The 18,684-nt window shown below is 32.3% G+C and overlaps 1 protein-coding gene across 1 annotated transcript; it reads left to right on the plus strand.

The window, feature by feature from the left end:
• The first annotated feature begins 6,057 nt into the window (after positions 1 to 6,057).
• On the plus strand, positions 6,058 to 8,464 carry LOC115970948 (pentatricopeptide repeat-containing protein At2g22410, mitochondrial-like). The gene has a single exon (XM_031090586.1). It carries the CDS (start codon positions 6,140 to 6,142, stop codon positions 8,168 to 8,170), a length of 2,031 nt encoding a protein of 676 aa, XP_030946446.1. The 5' UTR covers positions 6,058 to 6,139; the 3' UTR covers positions 8,171 to 8,464.
• Positions 8,465 to 18,684: the final 10,220 nt, after the last annotated feature.

Here is an 18,684-nt window from a genome sequence, read left to right on the forward strand (position 1 = left end):
TCAATTACTTCAATTAATAAAATTTACTGTTTTCAAATAAGGAACTTGGGTTTGTATCTCACTTGTGAAACAGCAAAAAGACTAATTAATAATTTAATCTAATAGTAAAAAAAACAATAATTTTGGAGCTGATATTATAGGTTCAAATCCTATATTACTGCTCCGATAATGGAGGTTATTAGGTTCTATATGAAATAATATTTTGTAATAATGAGTATTCCTAAAGCCTTTTCTTGCATCTTAATTCTTCCTTAAGACTTTCATGGAATGTAATGAAGAGATATACTCATTATTTTTAAAATCTTGCCCCATAATTAATTATAGACAATCATTATCCTCAAGGGCCTTTTATTTATTTTTTTAATTTTTTATGAATAAATTGTATTTTATTGAAAACTAAAAGTTGAAGCATAATATTTAACGTTCCTATGCTCCTATTGAACCACATTATTATAGCATTTTGTTCCAATTTGGTCCATTTTGGTCTAATTCGGTTCAATTCAATCAATTTTGATACACTTACTTAAAAATATGGAAAAAAAGAAGAAGACAAATTTGTATTGAGAGTAGCTATTCTAAATTTGAATTTGTTTAAAAATACAGATCTCTTGTTTTATTGAAAACACGATACCAATTCAACAAGCATACTCTAAAAGCAAACTCAACTAAGGATAGACACATAGACTCTCCATGAGGCACACCAAAGTTTGTCTTACAAAGAGTCATTGAACTTCATATTTCCCACCAATTGAAGAATCACACCTCATTAGAGAGGATTCGAATGCCAAATTGCTATAAATCCAAGAAGTTCTTTGAATCCATAGATGATAGACAATATCGACGAATGCCAATCTACTAACACATGACTTCATGCTTTCCCTTTTCAACGAATAACCTTGATACTACCAAGCAGCAAATCGATCATAGGTGGTCAACCAAGCCATAAAGCCATGCTGAGACAGAGCGAACTCCTGTCAAATGAAGTTGACCCACTAAGCCTTCTAAATAGTAAATTCTAATGCCTTGCTCAAACAATAGGCAATTTTGTAAGAGAATTGATTGAAGGAGATGGAGCCAAGTCACTTGATCTGTCTTGCTTCAGTTTAACCTAGAAATTAAGCTCAAATTGGATGAGCATCAAGGAATGTTTTATGGCAACCTATTACACACCATGTTCAATTGAAATTTAATCAACTTTGGCAAAATATTGATGCTATTTTGGTTTCTATTTTACACTTTTCCATGTTCTACTAAATCAGTCCTTATATAGTCTGTTAATTTATTTTCAACACTGAACAACATTTTTGAAAATCTTATGAAGCTTTTGTATGGCATCACATCTTTTCAAGTGTCTTTCTATTCACCTTCTCCAATCCTGAATTTGATATTGTATTTTAAATCTTAGATTCTTAATTATATGAGAGCTTGCAACATTTCTTATATTAGATGTACTTTAAAGACTTAGTCATTTATAAAAGTGGTTTCCCAACTATAAAGGTATACATATGACATAATACGTTATCAAAAAAAAAAAAAATATATATATATATATATATATATACACACACATATTGCATAATATAATATGAAAGTTTTGCTCATACTAGAATGGTGCTATTCTAATCTATTTAATGTAAAATACATTAGTACAATAAAACAAAAATGAAAGAAAATTTTATTTATTTTTTTATAAAGAAAAATGAAATAGAAATAATTGTACTTCATAATTAAACAAAGATTAGTACATTTTGTACATTAGCAAGTTTAGCATCTTCTTCATTTATTTATTGGAGAGAATTTCAACCTATAGCGTCCACTTCTAATAATAGCTATTTATCATCAGACCAAAATACCAATTATTCAACCATCATAGACTTTACCAATTGAGTTAACTGAAACCTACCGCATCCTCTGCATTAATAAAGAACTATGTAAAAAAAATCGTTAAAAAAAGAGAGGCTAAAATCTAAAATTGGTCCTCTAAGTTTTAACTTTTGTCATTTCAGTCATTTAAGTTTAGTTTTGTCATTTCAGTCCTCTAAGGTTTAAATTTTGTCAATTCAATCTTTCGTTGTCCTTCAGTTAACTCCTGGTCCTACAGTTAACTAAACCAAGACTACACCATTTGTGTGTGTGTGTGTTTTTTTTTAATTTCTTAATTTTACTGAAATAAGTTAATTACAAAAATGAAAAAGAAAAAAGGAAACTAAGGGGAACGCCATTCCCTTGCCCCTGGAAATCAAAAACTACATTCCTGCGAATCAAAAGTGATCAGATCCAACATCTCCAAAAAGGCTCCAGTGTTCAAAATTGCAAGATCTCGAACTTCCCAGGAAAAAAATATGATCTTATCCATCCCATCCACATTGTGACTCCAAGAAGCAAAATAAGAAGAACACGTATGGGACTTGCTAGAACCGAATTACAGATATTCAAACAATGCATAACATGATAACAGTAACATCTGAAAACACTATCGATATAAATTACTGAATTGAAAACTATATCAGCTCTAAGAACCCCTTAAATAGAATCATTTCTAAACCCCATTGTTGCGGATCTGAAGCAAAAATTGGAAAGACCCAAGCTGATCATGGCTTCCAACCAAGAACTTTCTTACCTCTGCTTCCGTCTCCCTTAAGGTTATCAACCTCAGTAGGCCTAAAATACCTCTTGTCAATCACAACATGATCTTTCCAATTCAAACCCACACCACATACCCAAACGCAACCTGCAAGAACTCCTCCACAGTGTGAGCATCTTCCGTGGCAATCTTTTAGGTTCACTCTTGTCAATTTCGAACTTCAACGCTTTGTGAAGGGTTTCATCATAGCTTCCCTAAATATAAAATTCACACTTAAGAATGATATAAAGCTTTATCTTAAAAGATTTACACCAACTTTAATTCTCTAATGGATTAATTTCTTTCAAAAGGCTTAACATAGCTCCTTGATTATACATAATGCCACAAACAAATCCAATTAAAAATTATGTATACCTCAAAATAAAAGGGTTTTTCGGGGATCATACAAAAACAAGATTAGATATTGAAAAAAAAAAAAAAAAAACGATGTTTAACATATGTTACTTTTCAAAATGTTAAATAAAATGATGTTTAACATATGTTACTTTTGCCCAATTTCTCTCTGTTCTTGATTCGTAGAATCATTTGAAAACCTTGATCGACACTTTGTGAAGGGCTTCATCATAGATTTCTTAGCATAAATTTGACCTACAAATCGAAACTTTTATCTTCCTCTTTTAGATTTACACCAAGGTTAAATCCCAAATCAATTAGGGTTTTTTTTTCCCCTGAAAGGCTTCACATATACATCCTTGATTATACGGAATGCCACAACTAGATGCAATCGAATGGCAATAAAGGAAATCAAGAGATTAAATAGTTTATATATGAAAAAAAAATGCAGTTGTGTTTTTTTTTCCCCTCATTTTATTTTATTTAATATTCTTCACAAATAGTTTAAGAAAATAAATGATTCGTAAAAATGGATATTAAATAGTAATAGAAAAGAAAATAAAAATAAAAATTAATTTTTGGTGCCATTCTAGTTGGCCCTTGCATGCATGGGTTGCCAGGTGTAACTTTTCCAAATACAAGTTGACAAAATTAAATCAAGAATTCTTCCATGTATGCTCTAATGATGTCATTTTCCGTAGATGTCTTTTTTTTTTTTTTTTTGGGAATAATACTTACTACTCATGGATTTCAATTACTTCAATTAATAAAATTTACTGTTCTCAAATAAGGGACTTGGATTTGTATCTCACTTGTGAGACAGCAAAAAGACTAATTGATACCTTAATCCAACACTAAAAAAACAATAATTTTGGAGCTAACATTATAGGTTTAAATCCTATGTTACTACTCCGATAATGGAGATTATTAGGTTCTATATGAAATAATATTTTGTAATAATGAGTATTCCTAAAGCCTTTTCTTGCATCTTAATTCTTCCTTAAGACTTTCATGGAATGTAATGAAGAGATATACTCATTAATTATCACTTCTTGCTCCATAATTAATTATAGACAATCATTGACCTCAAGGGGCCTTTTATTTATTTTTTAATTTTTATGAATAAATTGTATTTTTTTTATACAAGATAGAAATTATATTCTAACATAATCTATGTATGTATGTGTGTGAAACTTTCTTCTAGAGTCTTAAACCCCGGCCTTTGCCTCCCACACCTCACAAGCACTTATACTTATGGAGTGACCATCGCACCAAGGGTGTGTGGTGGTGTATTTTATTGAAAACTAAAAGTTGAAGCATAACATTTAATGTTCCTATGCTCCCATTGAATTACATTATTATAGCATTTCGGTCCAATTTGATCCACTTTGGTCCATTTGGTCTAATTCGGTTCAATTCAGTCAATTTCGATACACTTACTTAAAAATATGGAAAGAGAAAGACAAGTTTGCGTAGCTATTCTAAATTTGGATTTGTTTAAAAATACAAATCTCTCGTTTTATTGAAAACACGATACCAATTTAACAAGCATACTCAAAGAGCAAACTCAACAAAGGATAGACACATACTCTTCATAAGGCACACTAGAGTCTGTCTTACAAAGAATCATTGAACTTCATATTTCCCACCAATCGAAGAATCACACATCGTTTCTAGTAAGTAGTGACATTTAAAATACTCTCATTAGGGAGGATTCGAATGCCAAATTGCCATAAATCCAAGAAGTTCTTTGAATCCATAGATGATAGACAATATCGACAAATGCCAATCTACTAACACGTGACTTCATGCTTTCCCTTTTCAACGAATAACCTTGATTCCGCCAAGCAGCAAATCGATTATAGGTGGTCAACCAAGCCATAAAGGCATGCTGAGACATAGCAAACTTCTGTCAAATGAAGTTGACCCACTTAGCGTTCTAAATAGTAAATTCTAAAGCCTTGCTCGAACAACATGCAATTTTGTAAAAGAACAGATTGAAGGAGATGGAGCCAAGTCACTTGATCTGTATGGCTTCAGTTTAACCTGCAAAAAGCTCAAATTGGATTAGCATCATGGTCTATTTTCTGGCAACCTGTTACACACCATGTTCAATTGAAATTTTCTCAATTTTGGCAAAATATTGACACTATTTTGGTTTCTATTTTTACACTTTTCCATGTTCTACTAAATCAGTCAGTCTGTTAATTTATTTTCAACACTTAACAGCATTTTTGAAAATCTTATGAAGCTTTTGTATGGCATTACATCTTTTCAAGTGTCTTTCTATTCACCTTCTCCAACCCTGAATTTGATATTGTATTTTAAATCTTAGATTCTTAATTATATGAGAGCTTGCAACATTTCTTATATTAGATGTACTTTAAAGACTTAGTCTGCGTTTGTTTCGCCTGAAAAGGATTTCAGGAAATTATTTTACACCAATCTGTGTGTTTGGTACCTATAGAAAATTGGGTCAAACGGAAATTATTTTACCCGTTGACTGTAAAATACAACCCCTCTTCACCCATAAAGCCATTTCAGTTTTTAGTCATTTATAAAAGTGGTTTCCCAACTATAAAGGTATACATATGACATAATACGTTATCAAAATATATAAATATATATATACACACACATATTACATAATATAATACGAAAGTTTTGCTCATACTAGAATGGTGCTGTTCTAATCTATTTAATGTAAAATACATAAGTACAATAAAACAAAAATGAAATAGAAATAGTTGTACTGCATAAATCATAATTAAAACAAAATTAGGACATCTTGTACATTAGCAAGTTTCGCATCCTCCGCATATATATATATATATATTTTTAGAGAATTTCAACTTATAGAGTCCACTTTTGGTAATAGCTATTTATCATCCGACCAAAACATCAATTATTTAACCATTAGAGATTTTACCAGTTGAGTTAAATGAACAGCATCTTCCACATTAATAAAGGACTATATAAAAAAAAATCGTTAAAAAATATATATATATATATAAAATTATATATAACCAGCTCCAAAAACAAAAAAAAGAAAAAAAAAAGAAGGAAACCCCTAACGACTAATTGACAAGCTTTTTGTTGCTGAATGGCTGTACTATACTAGTACTTCGTTATGCATTTTGAAGCCAAATATTCGAGCTTCACATGAAACCCCTTCTTCCTTCTCAAAACTCGATCTCACTACTCCTCTCTGCTCTCACTCTCATATCTCAACTACACCTCCACTCTCTCAGCCTCAGGCCATTCTCTTCAATTTCCACCAACAAAGCCAAATGGAACTCAACCACCAACGTGATCATCACCAACCCAACTCTGCTAATCATGGAGTCCTGCACCACCATGCTCCAACTCAAACAAATTCAAGCCCACATGACCCGCACTGCCCTCATCACTCACACTTTCCCTGTCAGCCGAGTCCTAGCATTTTGCGCTTTGGCTGATTCTGGTGACATTCAATATGCCCGTGTGCTTTTTTCTCAGATTGAAAGACCTAATACTTATATGTGGAACACTATGATCAGGGGCTACTGTAAAGCCAAAATTCCCACCATTGGGTTTTCATTTTTTCGTCAAATGGCTCGAGAATGCGTCGAAATGGATCGCCGGAGCTTTGTTTTTGCGCTCAAGGCGTGCGAGCAGTTTTGTACAGTTTTAGAGGGGGAATCAGTTCACTGTTGGATTTGGAAGATGGGTTTTGATTCGGATTTAGTAGTGAGAAATGGGTTGGTTCATTTTTATGCTGAATGTGGGTGTTTGAATTTTGCACGTGAGGTGTTTGATCAAAGTTTTGAAAGAGATGTTGTTACGTGGACCTCGATGATTGATGGATATGTGGTGCATAATTGTTCGGAGGAGGCATTGAAATTGTTTAATTCAATGGTAATGAGTGATGTTGAGCCAAATGAGGTTACTATGATTGCTGTACTTTCAGCGTGCTCCCTAAAGGGGGACTTAACTATGGGAAAAAGTATCCATGAGTATATAAAAAAGAGGAACGTTAATTATAGCCTGAATTTGCAAAACGCTATGTTGGATATGTATGTAAAATGTGGTTGCTTGGTTGCTGCTAGGGAGGTTTTTGATGACATGAAAATTAGAGATGTGTTTTCATGGACTATTATGGTTAATGGGTATGCTAAGTTTGGTGAGTTGGATTTAGCAAGGAAGTTTTTTGATGCCATGCCTGAAAAAAATGTGGTCTCTTGGAATGCAATGATTGCAGGTTATTCTCAGAATAATCAACCAGAGGAAGCATTGAAGTTGTTTCGTAACTTGGTGGGAGTTGGTTTGCATCCAATAGAGAACACATTGGTCTGTGTGCTCTCTGCTTGTGGTCAACTGGGTTCTTTGGATTTGGGTCAATGGATTCACCACTACTATATTAATCAAAAGCGGATTCAACCTAGTGTGATCCTGGCAAATGCATTTATTGACATGTATGCTAAATGTGGGAGTATTGATGCAGCTGCAATGATTTTTAACGAAATGGTGGAGAGAGATTTGGTTTCTTGGAATTCCATGATTGCTGGATATGCTTCTCATGGACATGCTACAAAAGCCCTTGTCCTTTTCGATGAGATGATTAATATGGGATTTAAGCCTGATGAAATCACATTTGTGGGTGTCTTATCGGCTTGCAGTCATGGTGGTTTGGTTTCTGTAGGTCGAGAATATTTCAAAAGTATGAAAAGAAATTTTGGGATAGAACCAACGGTTGAACACTATGCTTGCATGATTGATTTATTTGGTCGAGTGGGGCTACTAGAAGAAGCTTATGAATTAATAACAAAAATGCCTATGGAAGCAAGTGTAGCTGCATGGGGCGCCCTTCTTAATGCTTGTAGAATGCATGGGAATGTTGAGGTGGGTAAGCTTTCTGCCTTTAAGCTTTTAGACTTGGATCCTGAAGATAGTGGTATCTATTCATTGCTTGCAAATATATGTGCTCATGAGAGAAGATGGGGTGATGTAAGGATGGTTAGAAGTATGATGAGAGAGAGAGGGGTTAAGAAAACTCCTGGTAGTAGCTTGATAGAGGTAGAGGGTGAGTTTTATGAATTTTTGGTTGCTGATGGATCACACCCTCAATCCGAAGATATTTATAGGGTATTAAACGAAATATTTTTGCTGTCCAAAGTGGAAGACTCTGTTCCTGATACGAAACTCAATTCATGAACTTTAATGTGTTTGATGCTTTATTTACAAATTGAGTGACTGACTTTAGGGGGGATTATTTGGGCGGTCAAGATGAGGGGCAGGGTTGCAGAACATGCATGAACCATGAAATTAAGGAGATATGACACCAAAATTTGAGCGACTGTCTTGGCTTATAGACCTATAGTGTAAACCAAAGTCCTCAACTTGACCCATCTAGACTTCCTCTCATTCTTCTCTGGTGCAATTTCTGATTCTCCCAAACCTATCTCTTCAACTTCCCTTTCTCTTCCTCACATTGGCTTATAATACGCTTCGCACTTAAGCATATTATTCTTCTTTTTCAAGCGCACATGAATCACGTAACAGTATTTGACCTGCCATTATGGCGTGTTAAATGGGGAGGTTTTTTTTTTTTTTTTTTTTGAGTAAACAGTAATACTTATTAGAACAAAAAAAAAAAAAAAATAATAATAGTGTTTTAAACCAGGTTTATAATACATTACATAATTAGAGTACAACTATAAAATGACCTAATTTTTGTAGTTGTAGACTAGGGTTATAAACAGCGGATACTAGACACACACAACTAATGTGGGACAAACATCCCTATTCTTTTTTTGAGTTAACTCTTACGTTCATTAACTAAGAGTGGCTTTGTAGTAATAACTAATAACTGTGTGTGAGAGAGAGAGAGAGCGCTTCTTAGAGGAGCCGGTAGATAGTGGAGGAAAGGCCGAAAGGGCATATCTTTCATTGCATCCCATAAACGACCGTCATTTTCTCAACAAACGAGGGTCTTTTTGTTATCACTTGAACCCCAACACAAGAATCATCTCTACAAAACTACGCACCATTTTTTTATAAAGAAAACTGACGCATTATCTTTGGAGTTTGGAGGTTTAACCTTAAAAGGTTGTCTACCATAATTTTTAGGAATATTTTATTGATAGTCGTCCATCGCTTATTACCAAATAATTGGTAAAATCTAATGACTAGGAGTAATGACCTTTTTTGCAGTGTTCTATGTCTATAGTTCAATCCAACTTCTCCTCACCTAATATCTTCCTATCTCAGAAATATAATTGTTAAAGTTTCTTATCTTTGAACAAGACACCTAGATTCAAACCTTAATTACATCAAAAACCATTAAGTGTTGTGACATGATAATAAAAAACAATTATTATTGAGTGAATATTATAAATTCAAATTCTATAATATTTATGGGAGAAAAAATGCATCACGTCCATTTCCTACAAATTTGACTTTTTTTTTTAAAAAATTTTCTGTGCCCGCAAAGTACGGAGCCACAAAAATGACTTAGGTTAAAAAAAAAAGTTATTCTTCTAAGTATAATATTATGATGAGTAATACTTAGATACAAATCCTTAAATAATATTTAAGTTCTTCAATTAAATTTAACCCCAAGTATTATAAGTTGACTTACACACATATTGATTTATTGGAAGTAATCAGTTATTCATATTTTGATTTTGCTGGAAGTGATTAGTTATTCATATTTTGATTTTGCGGGACGTTTAGACACAAGAAAGTCTATTTTATAATATATTTTATATATCACAAATTGTTCCAATGGGTGATCTTAGTGACTCTAGCACTACTCAAATTCCTGAGCAAATCTGATCCAATAAATAATTAATTAATTGATTTATATATATTATAAATATTTAAAATAAATAAATCTTTGTATATGATACATATTTAATTAATAAATATCAATAAAAATTCAAATTAAAAAATTTATACCAAAAAAATGAATACCAAAATAGCAATGAAGGTATATCATAAAATATATCAATGAGGATATAAGGAATAAATAATGACAATGCAACGTCTTATTTTGACTCATGGCCTTGTTTTTCACGAGAATTTCATTTTACTTTATCTCTCCCATTTTCATATCCATTCATTTTAGAACTTATCATCATAAACAAACTAATTGCAATAAAATAAAGTAAACAATTACACTTTTTATCCTACATTATGTAGTTCACGGTTACAAAATTACAAAAAGAATGCCAAAAAATAACAAAGAACACCAAAATAGCAATGAAGCTAATGGTTACTGATCCCATGACTAAAGGTTTGCTGACCAAATAGTAAAGACCATGTTAAGCATATGGGGCTTGGTAGCTTTTTTGATGTTTAATTCCTCTCTAGTTGTTTTGTATTTTGAACATATATTTTATTATTCTTAGAGAATAAAAGATATAATGTTCATTTGGTGCACATAGTATAAATATAAAAATAGTTTTATTTGTTTGGGATATAAAAAGACGACATTTTTTATAGAGATAATTTCAATTTATGAAGTTCGCTCTTGATGATTATTCTTTATCATCTGACCAAGATACTAATTTGTTTTTGGTGTAGGTAGGAATCAAACCTCAAATATCTTATTTGATTATAAGAGACTTTACTAGTTGAGTTAACTGAAATGATTTAAATGTCTAATAGGTCATCGAATCATAAAGAAGAATTATTAGCTCATAAAGTTTCATAAATAAATTAAAAAAAAAAAAACTCATAAAGTACTCACATTAGGAGTATTATACATTGAAGGAAGTTTCAATTACAATTAAGGATATCACCACCATAATTTATGTGTTAGATTCTTTATTTGAGTGGGAGTATTTTACAACTAGTTGGCATGATTCACATGCAACTCCCAAACCCAAGTCACTGATGATGAAACGGAAACAATAATGCCAATTCACACGCATGAACCAATAGCCTACTTGTTCATAACAATAATGCCAATTCACACGGAAATGATAAAGTCCATAATTATTTCACAATATTCTAAAATAGCCTACCAACTCATATGAGCTAAAAAAAATATGAAATTTAATTTATTTTTAATATTAATTTAAAAATATTGTGAAATTATTGTTAATTTTTATTTTGTCCCTAGAGAAAAAGCTAAAAGTTGAAGTGGAATCTTGAAAGGGACAAAAAGTGGGAAACCCAAAGTAGAAAGTTGAAAGGCCCATTTGGTAGGGGAGTTTGAGTAATGTTGTTTGGGTGTTTTTGATATATGTGTGGGTGAAAAAGTGTGTTGAAATTTGTGTAAAGTTATTTAAAATGTGAAAATATGTGTTTAAACTAACTCACTAAACAGGGCCGAAGTGTTTTGTTTTCTGAGCCTGTCATACCACCACGAAGTTTCTCTCCACTTGCTTGCCACTTTCACATCTTCTTCATTCATTAGGAAAACAAGTTTCCCATTTGAATGTCTTTTGCTTCTCTTACTGAGTTTTCTACCCTGAATCTAAGGCAGAAAAAGTACATATATTGCATTTAGATAGGAGATTTGATGGTCTTTGTTATCTTCTTGGCGTTATTTTAAGTGTGATTTTTCCACCATAATCAGTATCTTTGAAGAAATATCGGGTACTCAAGCCAAGTACGCTGCCGTTTCTATCCAGGTATGTTGTCACTTCTTTCTTAAGTCATTTGATTACCCAATAGTTTGTAGCTTTGTGTTCTATATATTAAAGACTTAAAAGTCATTTATAACTATATGGACAATAGTTTGTGTTCTAAAACTCATTGTACTGAACAGATCTAATACTTATTGTTCTGATATTGAAATGCATATATACGAGTAATGCTAGAAATACAAACTATTTTATAATATTTTTACAAACTACTGAGGTGGTTTTAGCATTTTCTAAATAATTATTGTAAGTAAAAATGTGATGTTAGTGATATACTCATATTAGAACTAGTAAAAATTTATCACATCAACAGTTTGTAAAAATTGTTAGGACATATGTGATTCACTTGTTAGGAATATATGTCACTACTTTATGTAATTGTCTAATCCGTTGACAAAACGTACTTTACTTGTAATTGGGTAGATCTAGGATGTGTTTAATAATTCAAGAAACCTTGTTTCAAGATCAAGTATTAAAACCATGCAAGTCTGTACGTCTAAGATTCAAGTTGAGAAAGTGTCTGTCATTAAAGCTCGACAGCTAGCATCTATCGAGCTTGAAGAGCTGTTCTAGCCCCGTGGCTTGATAGCAGTTCGACAAATAGCTATCTGTTAAGGTTTATGAAAAACAGAGTTTCAGTTCTGTTTTGACTCCAATCCGTGATTATGTGTTTAGGCTTTCTTTTCTCACAATCCTAAACATATAAAAGGATTATTTTAAGGGCCATCAAAGGTGGCACAAGTTGCACAAGTGTTGAGTAAAGTTTGTTTAAGCAAATTGTGACTGGAGACAGAATTTGCCCTAGTTCATCTCTCTTGTGAAGAAGTTGCTGTGTTTGTACATCGTAGGGTTTTGTGACCAAGCATCTTCTCGATCTTCATCATCTAGATGAACTGAAGAACTTTGCAGCTAATAACCTTCTCTAGTTGGTGATTGAAGTCGCGTACTAGGATCTGTGCAATTGGTTAGTCACGTATTGGGAGCCATGCATCAAAAGTAAAGATTGTCACTACAGACCAAGTCCAATTGGGTATTGGGGTAAGGGTTCAACTGTAGATTGGTATAAAGTACTGGGATTCCTTTACTTGTAACCGATTGTTTTGATAATAGTGGATTCTCGGGAGTTGTGACCTTAAAATTATTTGGTGGGGTTTTGCCTTAGTGGTTTTTCCCATTCATAAACAAATCATCCGTGTTAAATTTAATTTCCGCTGCATTTAGTTATTTGGTGATTTGTTTGTGCTACCACACTCATTGCATGTTAATTTGATTAATTAATAAACTTAGCTAATTAATCAATTAATTCATCACAAGGGGTCAATACATTATTGGCCTATCAAAAATGTTGTAAAATAGTTTGTGTCTATAGTATTACTCATCTATATATATCTAAAATCAAGTGTAACATTTATTATTACTATGCTCCTGTTAAACCACATTAGCGACCATATCACTATTTTATTGGTTTTCCATCTTTATTGATTATCTATTGTAAAATTAATTTTTTGTGGCCAAATGTAATACACTACATGCCATCATAAATTCTAATTGTTTATTGTCTATATTGAAAGTTCCTTTCAACATTGAGTGTCATTTTCTTTCCATCCTAATCCTTGTATACACACACACACAATGCATTTTACTACTCAATCATTAAGCCACATCATCCACTTATTTTTTATTTCTTCTTTTCTTTTTTAAAATTTTCTTCTTACTACTCTCTAAAAAAACAAAAAACAAAAATATCTTCTTCTCCCTATTAGTCTACACCTACAGTTACACTTCCTCCAACATTTCCCTTCCTTTTTTGCCTCTTTACCTCTCCCACTACTCTCTACTTCACCGTTACACTTCCTTCATCTTTTTTCATAACTTGACTCTTCTTCTTCCCATTTTATTTGTACATGCCTATGGTTATGCTTCCTTCAACTTTTCTCTTTCCTCTTTCCTCTTTGCCTCTTTACCTCCCCCACTACTCTCTATTTTGCCGTTACACTTCCTTCATCATTTTCTCTTTTTTATAACTTGACTCTTCTTCTTCCCATTTTATTTGTATAAATTTGATATCATTTCTTCCATTTCAATCCATATTTTTACCACAAAAAAAATTTGTGAGTACTCTCTCTCTCTCTTGGTAAATTTTTGTTATTTTTTATAACTCTAATTTAGATTGATGGTTTTTTTTTTTTTTTTTAATATATGTTTTGGGATTGTGTGTTTTTTTTTTATAATTATTTTATATATATAAATTTCTCATTACAAAGTCTTCTCTCTCCCTTTTATATCTATGGTTGAATTTTGGTTTAGGTTAATACTTTTTTTTTTTTTTTCCGGAAATAGGAATTTGAGTTTATATCAAAATACAATCTACATGGCTATGAATTAGAATATGCCTACCAATTGTTTGAACAATAAATTATGATGAAGTCTATCTTTTGTTTCTTTGGTTTCGTTTTAATTTTGGTTAAGATAAATTTGTAATTTTGTGATGAGTTTTGATTACATGATATCTCCTTATTCCTTAAGAGAGTTGAAACTTATAATGTTTAGTTGTATATTAGTTTAATATAACATACTACAACAAAAGTTTGAAAGATATGGTTCACTTTAAAAAAATATTAATCAAACATACAAAAAATAATATAATGATATATTTGTAGAGATAAAAAGATAAAAAATTCTTGTAGAAATCTTTTTAAAAAGGGCAAAACTTAGGTACAGTACTTAGGTGTTGTTCCTTAGGTTTATCTTTTAAGATTTTGCCATGTGGATTTTTTCTTATAAGATGAAAGTGTATTTTTAGATAAGTATTGATGTGGCAAAATCTTAAGAGGGGAACCTAAAGAACAATATCTAAGGTATTGTACCTAAGTTTTGTCATTTTAAAAAATTGACAATACTTGAATTAAGTGTTACAACAATTATATATATATATATATATGTGTGTGTGTGTGTGTGTGTGTGTGTGTGTGTTCCCACGTATTGCGTGGACTTGCGGCTAGTTTATTTAAATGATGTAACAATATATAAATTTAATTTAAGGATTAATGAAAAAGCAGTCGTGAAAACTAAAAAAGACATTTGAGACGTCAAAAAATCAGATATGAGATTTTTATGATAAAAAAAACGAATTTTAGAAGTAGAAAAATCAAATCTTGAATTTTTATGGTAGAAAAATAACCCACAACAGTAATGAAGCGAATTGAAAAAGAGAGAAATGGGAGAAGAGTACCTTATGGTGAGCAAAGTACTTTGTTGAAAAATATAACCACACCCGAATTATTTGAAGATAGCAGACTACAAGATTAATTACAGTAGAAAAAGTAAAATGCAAGGTAAACTTAGGTAACAAATTCATAACATTTACTCAGATCAAGCAGATTATGAGCAATGGGAGTTACGAAGCACCAGATCATACAGAAGTGGTGAACAAGTAAAAAACAAAGGCTGTTAATCGTTCCCTTCTGCTATCCCAATTCATCAATGGACTTTGGACCTGCTGAGAAGCTTATAAAGTCAGGAAACCCACCTGCATACAAGACCTTAACAAATGAAGAGTATTTTCATAGCTTTATATGCCCTTCATTTTACGGTTCTTCTACAACACAACTGATTAATTGATCATCTGTGAGATATCGGACTCTGAGGTTGACAAATAGTGTTCTAAGTGGTTTTGAAACCACATGTAGCTCACTAATGATCGATGTGCTCATAGTTCAAAGGTAATTAGTCATTTTAACTTTTGTTTCTCTTTTAGACTAGCATTATCAAAGCCAAGGCAAGAAAGTTGTAGTGAAGCAACTTGAAGAATCAACTTCTACAGCTAAGGGATCAGTTACAGAACAGGTGGAATTGCATTCATCCAGGCAGATTGAACAAACATAGTCTTCAGGGAATCAAGCATCAAGTTGCCAAAAGCAAGGAGCATCGAGTTGCCAAGACAAAAGAGTGAAGTTGAATAACAAGCTGCATAAACGGCAGTGTGGTTTTCTTCTAGTTTAGCAGTGCTTGTTAGTTTTAATTCACACGTGTCTTGGTTAGTTATTTACTGTAGCAGGTTTAAGAGTTTGTTAAGTTAGTTACAAAGTGTGTATCTCGATTTGTATATAAAGCCTTAAACTCTATTAATGCAAATCAAGAAATCAGTTTTACCAAATTAGAAATTTCTCACATGGTATCAGAGCAATCCTCTAGAAATTTATGAAATGAGGTTCTTTCAATTTGGTAATTTTCTACTGATTTCCTCTTCTTCTTCTTCAATTTCCCTTCTTTCGATGCCATTGTTGATCTTTGTAAAGCTTCCTTAAGCTCTTCTATGGCTGCTGCAGCAGCAAACACTTCCTCAGAAACTTCATCTCCACCACAAGATTCATACAATCCAAATGATCCTCTGTTCTTGCATCACGGAGAGAATCCTGGTGCTGTGCTCACTTCTCAACCTTTAATTGGAGGTGAGAACTACCCTACTTGGGCAAGATCCGTGAAAAATCACTCATTGCCAAGAACAAGCTTGGTTTTATAGATGGTTCTTTAACCATTTCCTTACCATTGGTGGATTCTCCTTCAGCTGTTCAAGTTTGGATCCAAGCTGACAATATGGTTGGAGCTTGGATCATCAATTCAGTTTCTCCCAAAATCCAAGCAAGTATCATATACAAAGTCACAACCCTAGAGATTTGGACCGATCTCAAAGATGCTTTCTGTCAAGGAAATGGACCTAAGGTGTTCAATATTCAGAAGCGAATTGCTAAGCTTCATCAAGGAGAACAATCCATTACTGACTATTTCACTTAGTTGAAGGTGCTGTGGGATCAGCTACAGAATTTCAGTCCCTTTACTTTGCGCACATGTGGAAAGTGTGTTTGTGGCATTAACCAAAGACTTGCAAATTTTCAAGCAAAGGACTCAGTGATGAAGTTCCTGATAAATATCAAACCATCCCTTCCAACGTCCCTGCTTACACAGAAGTTGATGAACAGATCCTTGCACAAGTTCACATGAGATGACAGATCAACCAAGTTGTACCTATTTGCACTACAGCTCTTACATCTACCAAACTACCATAGATATAGCTAACATGATAACTCAATTCAATTAAACTAAATCTTAATTCTAAAAAAATTGGGGTCAGCTCCATTTGTAGATGTATAATGTAATGGTAAAAGGCCTAAAATATAAAAAATGCATACTACTCATACGGTGAATATCATTTGAGAGAGAGAGCAAGTAGCAGAATCCTACAACAATGAAATCTAAAGACGTGATCATCTTTTAAACTGCCCCCCCCCCCCCCCCCCTCAAACACACACACAAAAAAAGAAAGCCCCCAAAAATGCAAAGGCTATATTCTTGAAATGTTACACTGCACCCATAAAATTCAATCCTATACAAGATATTTATAATATGAGTGATAGTCTTATACATAAGGATTCATTCTATTAGAGGCTTATTTATGAATTATCAGTTAAAAACATTATCTGATCAATATACATTATTTGGTGAATAGACACTCCTTGATTGAAAGGAGAAAATACATGGTGTTTTTGATGCATGCATCTTCCCTCTCACATGAGGGTGGACCCCACCAGAGAGGGTGGACCTCACACTTGTAGGATCCACCCTCATGTGAGAGAGAAGATGCATGCACCGCAAACACCATATACTACCTCGATTGAAGAAGTATTAAGGAGAACAAAGGTTAAAATTAAAGAGATCCATAGTCCGGCCATATAAAGCCACGTGTTCTACATCATAGAGTTTTGAAGTTGTGGGCAAGAATTCTGTTATAATTCACATTATTTTGCAGTGAGATTTTCTCTACAAATTACTTGGACAACATTAGTTGTAGGTATATTTATTTTCTTGTGCTCTTCAAGATTTCTTTCACAAGTTGCACCCATAAAATTGTACATATATCTCACGAGTGAAATAGTACTTACTATTTTAACGAAACCTTATTTTATGTAATAAATTATGATATGATCAACCTAGACTAAGATAAATTATAATTTATTCAAAAGCTTTTATATCTAGGGGTAACCCCAGGTTCCTGATGAAAAGATCTGAGAAATGAAAGTTGAAGTTGAGGAAAAAAAGAGAATCCAAAGTTAAATCAACCAATCACAACACACAAATTGTTAAACGGGAAGGGAAAAAAAGCAAACCCAAAGTTTTTTTTTAAAGGTTAAATTATAAATTATATCTTCTAATTTTGTCTAAAATTCAATTCAGTCTCGTAACTTCAATTTCATTCAATTTAGTTCTTCAACTATGAACTTTATTTAATTTAGCTGTTAGTGTTTGTGGAACTGTATTGGTCGTTATTGTCCCAATCTCAAAAATGGCGTAGTTTCGATTTTTTTTTATAAATTTTTTAAAACTTAAAAAAAGGGAGATTGTAATTAAAGATTAAAAAAGAATTTAAACAAAAATTATAAAACCCACAACACAAACAAATACACAAATTTTGGTAACAAGAAAAACGACAGGAAGATAGTCTCCTTTGTGTCTTTTTGTAACTAAAATTAGAAAAATTGCTATGATTTTTTAGTGGAGTTTATGGTGTGTTTATATGTTAAAATCTCATTCATTCTCTCACGTGAATGTGTGTTTGTTTCTTAAAAACAAATAAAATAAAATAAAATTGATCAGCTAATTGATCAATTCTCAGCCCAGCAAACTTTATAGCCCTGCCCACTCGGTCAGCTAATTGATTGGCTTTGCCAAGATTTGTTTTCTAAGTTTTTTTGTTATGGTTGACTCTAAATGGATCAAATCAAGAAAGGATGCTTGCCCTGATAGACGGAGGAGAAGGATAATAGATTTAAATTTATGTTTTTATTTTATTTTTAAAATATTCTTTATTAATTTGAATGAAAATTTTTAATTAAAGAAAATTTTAAAAGTCCAAACTGTGTTGTTTTTGGAACACTAATTGCTCATTTTTGACGAATCTCAACGGAATAACTAAATTGAATAAAGTTCAGAGTTAGGAGATTGAATTGATTGTAATTAAAGTTCTAGGATTGAATTGAATTTTTTGCAAAATTAGAGGGTATAATTTGTAATTTAACT

This window comes from Quercus lobata, chromosome 12 (genome assembly GCF_001633185.2).
Source record: "Quercus lobata isolate SW786 chromosome 12, ValleyOak3.0 Primary Assembly, whole genome shotgun sequence".
NCBI classification, from domain to species: Eukaryota; Viridiplantae; Streptophyta; class Magnoliopsida; order Fagales; family Fagaceae; genus Quercus; species Quercus lobata.